Here is a 13,311-nt window from a genome sequence, read left to right as displayed (position 1 = left end):
ATTTTTATCTATGCTTTGTTTAGATGGTGAATCAAAACAGGAAGAAGAAAACATACTGATGACAGAAAATTAGGAGAACTACATTATAAACTCATATTATTTGAATAGATATTTTAATTTAAAAACATATAAAACTTTATTTGGTTGAAAATGGTTGTTGTTAAAAATCGAACTCAGGCAATTGGCAAAAGTTTGACTTTATATTGAACACAGTGCGAAAAGTTTGTGGGTCCATATTTTGCGTGATTGATGAAAGAAATAATATAAAAATATTTATCACAATTAATAATCACGTGGAGTTGAATTACGTGCCATCCGATATAGAAACAAGAATCACGTGGCCTTGGATGTGTAAATAAATAATAAACTTATTTGCCATCAATTTAAATTAAAACTAAGAGCATAAAACATTTCTCCATTTTTTTTCTTTTAAAACCAATATCCTTTCATGTTCTCATGATCATTAGCTTCAAACTCACATAAATAAAAGAAATAGCTTCAATAAAACAAAAATCCTTAGTTTTTCTAAAAAGGAAAAAACTATTTTTATCATTTTATAAAATACTTAATAGGTATAAAAAAAAGTATGTCCTAATTCTTTTCGGAAAACATAAATCATACGGAATTAAATAAAAAATACTTTTCAGATTATAAAATTTTAAAGAATCTTTTAACATTTTGGAAGAGCCATGTTTCTTCAATAAGCTAGCCTACTTCGACTTTGATTAATGATAAGGATGTGAAACCGAATGTATTAACATTAATTGTCAATATTTAAAGTAGAAAATGAAATAGAAATTAACATTCATATCTTTAAAAGAATATTTTATCTCTAATGTCTTCTATTTAGAAAGAGTGAAATAATACTTCATTTTTACTACTTCATTTACATTTTGAATCCTTGAATTATAAAATTTCTACTGCTTTATAGTAATTCCGTTTTATTGTTCCCACTTCTTACTAATAGTTTAAATATAGTTTAACAGTCACAATTTCAATAGATACTTTTGTCTTGTATTCTTCGGCTATACTAGTTATAATGCAGGCTTCTTATATATTTTTTTTAAAACGTTTTAATGCAGGGGATTTATATTTGCTACTATTAAGTGAATAATGCGAGATATTTATTATTATCGGAGAATAGGGCAATATATTTTTCTAAAAAAGTATACATATTACATCAATCATAATCAATTAAATTATCATAATTAAACAAGGTGGCATAATGAATTGCTGACAATTTTGGCAATATCAAATTGTCAACATTTTGTAGTATTTACTACCCCACCACGTCATAAAAAAATAGTGTAAATGATCTTGTATCCCACTTTATAAGTTATTAGTAATTTAGTTCTTAAAGATATAAAAATAAAACTTGATTTAGCTTTTAAATTATAAAAATAAAAACCACGTCTTATATAATTTAACTCTAAGTCTTACATTATCTAATACCATAGAGATCCTTAAACATTGCAATTTAATTTAATTTAATAATAAAATGATCATATAAACTTGGACATGATATAACCATTATTCTTTTTACATACAAAAGTTATTCTCATAAAAGCTAAATCAATACGTATTTACATAATTAAGGACTAAAATCTTCGTTTATTTAGGGAAATAGTTATTAATTCTTTGATGCTTAATTAATTTTTGTACTCTCCGTGATCGAAGAGCCGTCACAACATAAGAGTTAAAGATCGAATAATTCTCATTTTCGGATCTTTTGATTTAGTGGAGACAGACACTGGCAAGAAATTTCACTTAGAGCAAAAGACGAATTCTAAATTTCACCATAATATATTAATCTCATAATAATCTTGTCATTATAGATTGTACTCGTAATAATCAATGTTTTATAAAGTTAACGTATAAATGTGAAATGCATGATCTTAAATTAAGTTTTGGCTTCACCTTGGTGTAGCAACGGATCCAACATTTAACTCTCAAGGATGATAAACTACCAAAAACGGAAGCTTACGAATGAACTTTTTAGGTAAGATATAATATTATATCTGTACTGCACAACCTTCTAACAAATGTATTTTTCTGTCTCTAAAAATCTTGTCTTGACTGCTCCCTTTTTCTAACGTACAACATATACAATATTTTGTGTTGCAGTTATAGATTTCAGTTGCAGTGCTTGAATGAAAGACTACTGATATAGGAAGCTCAGTTCTTGGGCAAGCAAGCTTCCGAGACAACATAGACTTAGCAATGATCCAATAGGAACGTTATTTTTAAATCATACAAATACAAGACGGACGCAATGATTTTTATTTCTCTATGGCAAACAAATGATATTATGTTTGTTCCGACCTTAGTGTCATGGTTAATCATTACATAAACTATTGTCTGATTGTTATCTTTAAAGTCAATAACCAGATTTAAAGTATTGTTCAAATATAATCTAAATTATTTTTCTAAAATTAAGTTAATTAGTAATTAATCTTTTATAATTAAATTAATTAATTTTTTTAATTATATTATTAGATCTTCTGTAATTATGTTGTTGTACATGATTATATATATATATATATTTATCTCAAATTTCAAATGCGACATACATTCAATTTTTTTTTTCTTACATAGTATCACAAGTCTCTCTCATATTTAGACATTGTCTCTCTCATGTTTATACCTCGTATCTTTATGTTTAACGTTGTGCTCTTCTTTTCTTTTTTGCAATGTTTTAAATTGTTTTTTAGTCGCTTAAAACAGAATAAAATTGGTCCTCACTAATGTTGCATAGGGCAACCAAGATATCAATTCTTGGACTTGGCTAAATCAAGTCATTAGTTCAGAAAAGACTTTAGACGTCTGTTATTTTGGCTTTTTAACGTCTGATTTCTGTCAGACGTTTATATAGGTGACGTTAATGAGACGTCTGACCCAATAGGTCAGACGTCTATATAGACGTCCAATCCATACATGTCAAACGTCTATATAGACGTCTGACACTATAGATCAGACATCTAAACCGTTGTCGTATTTGATTGGATCTTTTTTCTGCTTGAGGCCTCTCGGGTTGCTCTTGGCTCATGGTGATTCGAGTTTACAACTTTATATTTTAGTTGAAGAGAATGTATTGTACGTTTTTTTTTTTGTATTGGGTGGTTTTAAAAACGTAGTGGAGAGAATTGGAGGAGTGCAAAACGCAGGAAATCACCGCCCAAGAACGCCGCCCAAGGACACGAGCAAAACTACACCAAAACTCAACGAAAACGAATTTTTATCGGTTCAAATGAAAGATAATGCATCAAAGAGTGATTTAATCAGAGTAAAATTAATTTAAAATGGTGCAAAAGTGAGAAAACAAACCTGAAAAACGTAACCCGTAGAGAGAAAACGCGAGGAAGATGATGAACATTAAGTGCACGTAACTGCTACCTCGCGTTCACAGTGTTTTAATGCAGCCATATAAAAGTCGGTTTCCCCCACATTAGACGTCTATATGGCTGTAGAAGTCGGATTGGCGGGATCAGACGTCTAAATGGAGTTAAAAAGTGACTTTTTAGATTTCAAAAATGAGTATATAGAAGTCGGTTCCCCCACATCGGATGTCTATATGGCTATAAAAGTCAGATTGGCGGGATCGGACGTCTAAATGGAGTTAAAAAGTGACTTTTTAGATTTCAAAAATGAGTATATAGAAGCCGGTCCCCCCACATCGGACGTCTATATGGTTGTAGAAGTCGGATTGGCGGGATCGAACGTCTAAATGGAGTTAAAAAGTGACTTTTTAGATTTCAAAAATGAGTATATAAAAGTCGGTTCCCCCCACATCGAACGTCTATATGGCTGTAGAAGTCGGATTTGCGGGATCTGACGTCTAAATTGAGTCAAAAAGTGACTTTTTAGATTTCAAAAATGAGTATATAGAAGTTTGTTCCCCCACATCAGACGTCTATATGGTTTTAGACGTCTGTTCCCTCCAAAACAGACGTCTATATGGTTGTTTTATTTACAGAAAATGTCATCGGTCATTTTTTACGTTGGATATTCGAAGGTCGGACGTCTAAAAGATGATGTTAAAGGTCTTTTCTGCACTAGTGTGTTTAAAGTGTTGAGTATAGTCATGTTATTATTTACTATTTATTATCTAAACTAGGTGGGAAGAGAAAGAAATGAAAATTTAAAAGAAAAAGACAACAAGATAAAATTTGTTTAAAGAAAGAAAGAAAATAAAGTGAAATAAAAGAATATGAAATATAAATCTAAACTACTGTGAAATGAAATGTACAATGAAATGTGATATGAAACAAAAACCGAAACAGTATTTAAAATTAGACAATAACAGAACCTAATCAATATCTATACAAAATAAGATTCATTACTCAAAAAGTCATTCAATTGAAAAGAAAATATGAAATCATTACCTAAGATAAGATAAGATAAGATAAACTAATATAAAGTATATTCATCGATTATAAAAGCCAAGAAACTAACTAAATATAAAATCAGAACCCGAAATCAGAGGCAAATGCACATTAGTTTGGATGAAAGAGTCACAAATGCACACTTACAAGAAGACATCTTGTTAAAATTAAAATCTAGTCTGGATATTTTTTATTCATATTCCAGAACCTAAATTAGCACTTTTCAACCATTCATCCAACCAATATGCATCACACCTAATTCGAAATTTTGATTGAAGAAATAGTAAAATCAGCAAAATATTAGCAACATGATCTAAAATACAACTATCCAGAACAGAATCAAAGACACATTCCTAATTTCACTTCAAAATACACCTAAACTAAATCAACTAAAGCATCAAATCCTATCCTAATCTAGGTAAATGTAAAAGCAATGGCCAAATCTACAAGCACTACTGTGACTAATTACAACTAGAACCATTAAAATTAGAAACATATAGAAATCATTATTCAATCATAAAACCTAAATGCATCACGAAAGAATCAAAAGAGACATACCTCTACCTAAACTAATTTCAATTCAGAAACTCTAAACAAATATGCATATCATAAGCTCAAACACTAACAAAATCATCATGAAAACTACAAAAGTAAGGCATGGAATCCAAAACATACATCAAAATTAAATTCTGAACGTTGTTAGGGACTCTCAAATATTTATAATTAGTTTATGAATCTTGGTGCTCTTCTTATCAGTCATCCTTTGGTGCTACAACTAGTCTTTGGTTTGTCTGAATCCTTTTGATGTGAACCCCATTTACACCAGAGCTGATTTAGGATCTTCAAGGTTAGAACCTTGGACGAAATTTGGAAAAATTAGTGAGAAGGTTGACAGTATTTTAGAAACGTTAATATCTCAAACTATAGAATTGGAGTGATTCTAAAACGAGGTGAAAGTTCACATTTCGAACTTCAAATTAGGCTCAAGAATCACTTAATTTGGACACGTAGAACGGAAGTTATAACTACAATACAAAACTAGGGAGGAAGGAAATAATCACTCTTTCTAAGAGAGGCAACACACAAAGGATGAGAAAGTCCTTTGATACAACCAGGGATTCTTGAATCACTCAAGAACTTAAGAGAATCACTCCCACTAAGATAAAAGAGATAAAACTTTAAATTTTTTTTTCTTCATAAAACTTCACTTGTTTCTTTTATGAAAATGGTTAAGCTTATTTAAAAGCTTTAGTCATCAGAATTACAAAAGAGTTAATGGTTGATTGTAACTGCAATTGTGGCAACCAAAAGTCACCCAAAAGCATTCAACTATGCATCATTTTGTTCTCACCAAAGGCTGATAACTAAGTTGTCAATTGGGCCCTTATCACAACTTGAAATAAAACCAAACTAAAGCCCATTAATTGATTAACCCGAAACATAATTTGGTCAGCGAATCTTACAAAGGATTGCACCATTATTTAAACAAACTAATTACTTAAAAGCAGCTTCAAAGTGGTGCTTTAGTCTTCCTCCATTTGGACCATGATGCAATTCACCAACATGGTCTTCTCTCTTTGAAACTTAGGCGTTCAACTAATATAGACAATATTTGTTTGAGAGCTTCCTTTGTTTTTCTTGCTTTGACCCTTGTCATAGGTTCTCCAAGTCCTTCAAGTGGATCATTTTTCCCTTGCTCATGGTCACGTCCCTATAATTCATTTGTCGAAGACATCCTACAATTAGGTCATGATGCAATTCACCACCTTGGTCTTTTCTTCTTGAAACTTGGGCTTTTTTTCAATTAATATGGACAACACTTGCTGAAGAGCTTCCTTTGCTTTCCTTATTCTCGCCTTTGTCATAAGTCCTCCAAGTTCTTCAAGTGGATCATTTCCCTTGCTCATGGTCACGTTCCCATCATTCTATCTCTCTTGAGAAGGGTCCTCAAATAAGATTCTCCATTTACCTTCAAAAAGAGATAAATCAGACATATTGAAGGTGGAACTAACATTATACTCATTGGGTAGATTAATTTTGTAAGCATTGTCATTGTTGAGATTGTTGATAGGGGAGCACTGATTTAGCTGAACCCACAATCTCAATAATATCTGTGTTTTTAATGATGACAACACATAATTAATAACACATGAGTATTTTGTGTTACATGTTCTATGATTACATGTTATATGCTTTTGCTTATTGTGATAAATTTGTATAAGCATATTTGTGAACATGATTGTGTTGTTCATTGCATATCATTGTGTTTAATATGTAATTCTATATATGTATGTATGACATAAGGTGTTGGAAATGAAAAATCACAAGCACTTTGGTTGAACTTTAATGTGTGACAAAACAAACAGTTTTAAGTCGATTACATTATAGAATGAATCGATTAAAACTCAAGTGTTTGCACAAACTCTTTTCAAGTGCGTTGTGAGTTATTTTGAAGAGAACTGTTTTCAAAATTGTACTAAGTGAATTTACTTAATCGACTACATGTTATCTGCATTTGACTAAGTTAGTTATTATTTTGAAAACTGATTGAATGCTTGACTCAACTGATTTAATGGTCATATTTTCAAACATATTGACCAAGCATATATTGTGAGTCGACTGCATTAAATGTGCATTCAATTAATAAGTTTGACTGATGTTAGTTTGTTATAACTGCAAGATGTATTCGACTACATTAGTTACTAAGTTGATTAAAATGCGTCTGATGTGTGCATAACTATAAATTGATGCTGATTTGAATTCTATAAGAACTTTTGTGCAATTAACACTTTCATATCTTTCAGAAAACGTTGTGATTTCTTACAGAGAAAAGAGAAGCTCCAATAACCAGAGATTGACCATGGTGATCAAGTCTTAGAGGTTTCTTGAGAAGCAAGATTTGCTGGGTTTGAACGTTTGATCTATCTACACAGAAAGGTGTAATCTGCGTGATCAGAAATTTCTGCAATCGTGAAGATTGGTTGGTTTCCCTATCGTGATTACACGAAGAAGAACTGTGTTCTTGACTTTGAGGGTGGCTCAAAGGGTTTGACAGCAGAAGAGGGTGTTCTTGCTGCGTGTCTGTATTATTTACTGCCTATATTAGATTAGAGGGTTAGAGAGGTGTTTTACATTTTTGACGTGAGGTCGCTGTAAAAACCTTGATCTTTATAGTGCATTTGCTTCTTGTGGTTGGAAGGACACTGGATGTAGGCTTGGCCGAACCAGTATAAAAATCAGCGTTTGAATTCTCTAATCCCTACACTCTTTTATTAAGTCGATTATGCTATTAGTATATTCGATTAAGTTTACTGCTGCATTGCATATCTTTTAACTTGTGATTCAAGAAAAGTGTAAAAGCCTCTAATTTTGTGAAATAGTTTTTGAAAGATTATATTTTTTACACTTCATCAATACACCCCCCCTCCCCTCCCCCCCTCTTGGTGTAAGAAAGTAAACCATTATATTTTAACCGTCATTGATTCGTTTAAGCACTTGGAATAGACTATTCCTCCTTTGTTGAAGCTTTGATTTCCTTTGTAATGAAAACCTTTCCTTTCTCATGTGTACCAAACCTAATCTCCTACTGGAAGACAACCTTCTTTCTACCCTTTTTAGCTTGGCTTGTGATAATGTTAATTTTGACCATTATCTTAGTCACATTTTATGAACAAAATCAACTCTTCTCTAGCTTGTAACCTTCTTAATCCTTACTTTTATCTTGTTTTTGTAAATAATTACATTTTAGGTTACAGTAAACCAATTATACCACTAATCCCCATTTTTTATATCTAATTTTGTGACAGGAAGATCCTATTTCAAGTTAAAGAGTTTGGCAATCTAGAGAAGTAGGAAGAACAAAAAAAAATGGGATTTCATGAAGTCCAAGTGGTGCTAAGTGTCACCTCTTTATCATTGAGCGGCCACATTACAAAAAGCAACATAGCAATCCACTATTGAGTGCCACATCTACTGTTGAGTGTCAACATTATGAGTAAACATAGAATTCCTAAATATAACGTTAAGCAACAAAGTCACGACCCTAAGTGGCATTTATGATGATGTGTCAAGTTGCACCATATTTCTTCTTGTTGCCTGAAGGAAGCTGGGTTTTTGGTGGTTGAAGGCATGAAAACACATTTTAAGAGCACTTGGAGGTCTACTAGGGCTTGTGGGAGCAATCTTTTTTACCTCTTCATATCTCATTCTTCTTCCATCTTCCATTTTGTAAGCTTGAGTTGTCCATGACAATGGAGAGCTAAACTCATCTTGTTGGGGATAGATGTAGCCATTAAACTCTCTTGTATTTTATAAATGCTTTGAATATATATATATATATATATATATATATATATATATATATATATATATATATATATATATATATATATATATATATGCCTCTTCCATTAAATGCTAGTATTTGTGTTTCTATTCTTAATGTTTGCTTTAATATAGCCATTGATAGCTTGATGATTGGTTCATTAGGTATTGGAAAGTATGATTTGAAATCTAGACTTTGAATATGATACCTAATGGAGCTTGACCCATTAGTTATCTTAAACCCTAGTTCATAAATCAAGTTTGTTTGTTAAGGGCTCAAGGGATTAACCCTTAATAAGAAAACCTAGGCTCATTCTACTAAGGGAAAAGGGTTTGAGTAGGTTTGTGGGTTGGCATTAGTATCTTAATGGAGAGGATGTAAGTTCTATATGCATGAGAGTGAAGTTGGTGAAATCTAACCCCAACAATATCGATCTATACCATTTCTACTCTTTTTCATTTCCTATGTGTCTTTAACTTCCAAAGCTCAACTCTATTATTTTTGCATCAATTTACGTTATTGCATATAACCTTAAATTATGGAACTATTCTTTAGTCTAGATTAATTATTAATTGTATGACTATTTAGTGTTACACGAGACGCTTGCGAAACAATACTTGATCTTATCATCTTTATTACTTGAACGATTTGGTACGTTTGCCAATGAGTTAACACCTTGCATAACCCTCATTTTTCTTTTCAATTTCAGCCTTCACTTGCTCATGTAGCTTCTTCATATACTTAACTTTAGCCTATGCTTTTTTATGCTTAAACGTAGAAATGTTACGCATAAGGAGTAAATCAAGAGTAGTCAAAGAGTTAAGTCTATATACACAATCTCAAAAGGTGAAAAATCAGTTGTGATATGGAAAACCCTATTATAAGCAAACTCAACATGAGGCAAACATGTTTCCCACAACTTAAGACTTTTCTTTAAGACAATTCAAAGTAATGTGCCTAAAGTCTTATTGACTACCTCAGTTTGACCATTAGTTTGTAGGTGACAAGTAGTAGAATATAATAATTTAGTACCAATCTTGCCCCCAAGGCTCTTGACTTTGACTGGAGTCGTCCTTTGACATAGGTCAAGTTTGCTCGATCTTTAGTTTAAGTTGACTTGACTGAACCTTTTGATTTAGCTGACTCGGCTAAGCCTTCAGTTTAGGCCAACTCGACTCGACTTTAGACATCTTGGACCAAATCGTCTCACCCTTCAACATAGGTTGACTCGTCTCGAATTTCAACCCAAGTTGACTCGCTTCAAGCATCCTAGATTGACTTGTCTTGACCTTCGCCTGACCAACTTGTGTTTTGGGCCAACCTAGCAAGACTTTCGGTTTAGTTTAACTCGACTCGATTTTTGGTCTACAGTAAGTCGTCTTTACTTCGGCTTGAGTCGACTTGACTCGTTCTTTAACCTAGGTCGATTTGGTTCGATCTTCAGTTTAAGTTGACTCAAGCGAACATTTTGCTTTAGCTGACTCGACTAAGCCTTCAGTTTAGGTCAACTCGACTTGACGTTAGACATCTCGGACCAAATCGTCTCGATCTTCAGCAGAGGTCGACTCGTCTCAAATTTCAACCAAAGCTTATTCGCTTCAACCATCCTACATTGACTTGTGTTGACCTTTGCCCGACTGATCTGTGACCTTGACCAACTTAGCAAGACTTTCAGTTTAGTCTAACTCGATTTGATTTTCGCTCTAGACTAACCCAACCTAACGTTGGTCCAAGTCAACTTGAGTCGTCCTTTTACTTGGACTGACTTTGTTCGACCTTCAATTTATGTTGCTTGAGTGAACCTTTTGCTTTATCTGACTCAACTAAGCCTTTAATTTTAAAATAAATAATAATCACTTAGAGACTTGAATCTTCATTATAAAATTATATCAATAATTTTATGGGAAAAGTATTTATTACATATATACCAACATTTATGATAGTATTCATATGGAGTTTCATAATAAATTGAGAAAAAAAATAATGACTTAATATTAGAAAATACTATATCAATTACTATAATTTTATTTAAATATATTTAAGCATCGTATCACACTAGAAAGTTAAGAAAAACAGGATCTAATGAGATGGTGGCCTCAATGGCCTAGCTTTCCTCATCCAAATCAAGCAATACTTCCCCAGTATTATGTGCATAACCATACTTTTCCACCCTCTTCATGATCTCATCAAGCATTCTATTTATTTCTTGCATTTCTGGATGAGAATTATACCCCGCAAAAAACTCACGAAAAACGCCATCTATCTCAACCAAACTACACCCTGGAACTTTTTTGATACCCCTAACCTCCATAAGCTCTCTTAAATGCCGCGCTTCCTTCCTCCGTTCAAGCTTGACATACACGTTAGAAAGAAGCACATAGGCACTACTATTTGTGGGGTCCAACTCAAGAAGCTTCGTTATCGATACCTCACAAGTTTTAATGTCCCCATGCATGCTAGCCCCACTGAGCATAGCTCCCCATATCATCTCATCCGGTTTCATAGGCATTGATTTCACTACATTCCAAGCATCTTCAAAACGACCAGCTTTGCTGTATAAATCCACCATGCAACCATAATGTTGAATCGTAGGACTAACACAATACTGATTCAGCATCCTCTTGAAATATTTCTCTCCTTCATTAACCAATCCTCCATGCACACAAGCACAAAGAACACCCACAAACGTCACAGCATTTGGCCTCACTCCATCATTTACCATCCTTGCAAACAGTTCAAGGCATTCCTCCGAGAGTCCGTTCATGGCAAAAGCAGCAATCATGACACTCCAAGCCATTACGTCCTTTTCACGACCCATTTGATCAAATATGCATTTCGCCCTTCCAATGCTTCCACATTTGGCATACATGTCTATCAAAGACGTCCCGATCACACCACCGATTTTCATCCCACTTACGTAAACGTAAGCATGAAGCCAATTCCCATGCTGAAAGGCACCTAACCTCGCACAAGCTGAGAGCACTGATGACAAGGTGAACTCATTGGGTCTGAGTTTACTTCCTTCCAACGTGTGGAGCCTACGAAACAGAGAAAGCGCCGTCTTGTACTCGCCACAGGTTACGTAACCGTGAATCATGCAGCTCCACGAAATGACGTTCCTCTCAGGCATCTGATCGAACATTTTCCGCGCAATGTGAATCATTCCGGCTTTGGCACTGGCGTTGATTATGGCGTTCCACGAGGGTAGGTCGGGTTTCGTAATTTCGTCGAACACTTGGCGGGCGAAGGTAAGGGTGGCACAGGAAGAATACACATTGATAAGGGAGGTTTGAACAAAAGGGTTGTCAGCAAGGCCAAGAAGGAAGATTTGAGCGTGAAGTTGGCGTCCTTGAGTAGGGTTGTTGATGGATTGGAGAAGGAATGGGAAGGTGTGAAGATCAGGGAGCACGGCATGCAGGCGCATGCGAAGGTAGAGTGAGAGTGGTGGAGGAAAGGCTGAATTTGCAACTCTGCTTCTGAAGCTGGCTCGAATGAGGTTGTTCCACACGAATGATTGAATGTTGGGGTGGGAGAGGTGAAGACTCGGGTGTGTATATGATATCGCCTTCCTCCAACCATGCATTATTCGTTACCTATTCAAACCATAATACTCCTGCGGTTTAAAGGACCACCATAGGAGTCATTGGATAGAAAACCGATATACTACCCGTAATACATGCATTTTCCTTAAGGAAAAAAAATGATCCTAATAAAAATGATTTTTTGTATTTCTAAAAATAATAATAATAAAAACTAGTATCAAATGAGAGTAAAACCTTTATTAGTTTCAAAATACTATTGTTTTTTCGTTAAACTAATTTATTACTCTTTATCTTAATATAATAATTATTAATAAAAAAAATCAGTATTAATAAATGTTTTTTTATGTACACAGCTTATTATAAATTTTTTCTTTGTTAATATAAATTATTTTATTTTCTAGAGTTTATAAATATTTGTGTGAATATAATTTTTATAAATTTAATAACATCCTTTTGGTTCGCTTTGTGAACATTCTTCTCTATAAACCCAACAACAACTTCAATTATTAGTCACAAATAGTATGCGGGAAACAAAACAACTAATAACTTTGTTGAAAATGTTAGCATTGTGATGTACGACTAATATATAAATCGTAATACTTTTAATATCTTTCAAGTACGATAATAAACTATCCATATAGGAAAACAATATTATAGGAAAATACTAAAAATATTCATTCTATTATATTGACACATGTCATAAACAATGATTTTTTATCATTTATATTTATACACAATTTACAATTTTACTCTTGTCTTGTGATTTGACACAACAACACTTCACTTCGATTAAAATATTGGAATGTTGAACAGTTCCCTTCCGTCTTCCACTATTTTATTCTCAGCTCATCTCATCTCTGTGAGCCTAACAAGCACCACCACAACAAATAGGTCAACGTTAATCCTCTCTATGCACAACCCAACATGATTGCAAAAATTGGAACGTGCCCGCAACACAACACTTCACTTTATTTAAGGTAAGTACTTTTTGCCTTCCTCAATTGCATCAACCTGACATCATAAGGAAGCCCGTCGTAGAAAAATCAAAAACCAAATATTACAT

The 13,311-nt window shown here is 33.3% G+C and overlaps 1 protein-coding gene across 1 annotated transcript; it reads right to left on the bottom strand.

Annotated features, from left to right (window-relative positions):
• Positions 1 to 10,708: 10,708 nt before the first annotated feature.
• Positions 10,709 to 12,369, bottom strand: LOC108345090 (pentatricopeptide repeat-containing protein At3g62890). Its single transcript, XM_017583660.2, has one exon. The coding sequence runs from the start codon at positions 12,287 to 12,289 to the stop codon at positions 10,811 to 10,813; it is 1,479 nt and encodes a 492-aa protein (XP_017439149.1). The 5' UTR covers positions 12,290 to 12,369; the 3' UTR covers positions 10,709 to 10,810.
• Positions 12,370 to 13,311: the final 942 nt, after the last annotated feature.

The sequence above is a fragment of the Vigna angularis genome, chromosome 3 (assembly GCF_016808095.1).
Source record: "Vigna angularis cultivar LongXiaoDou No.4 chromosome 3, ASM1680809v1, whole genome shotgun sequence".
Taxonomy (NCBI): Eukaryota; Viridiplantae; Streptophyta; class Magnoliopsida; order Fabales; family Fabaceae; genus Vigna; species Vigna angularis.
Note: the sequence above shows the minus strand (reverse complement) of the source record. Positions and strands in the feature narration are given on the sequence as shown.

Excerpts from the sequence above, each read along its gene's own strand:
- LOC108345090 (XM_017583660.2), bottom strand. The coding sequence starts at position 12,289 with ATGCATGGTTGGAGGAAGGCGATATCATATACACACCCGAGTCTTCAC.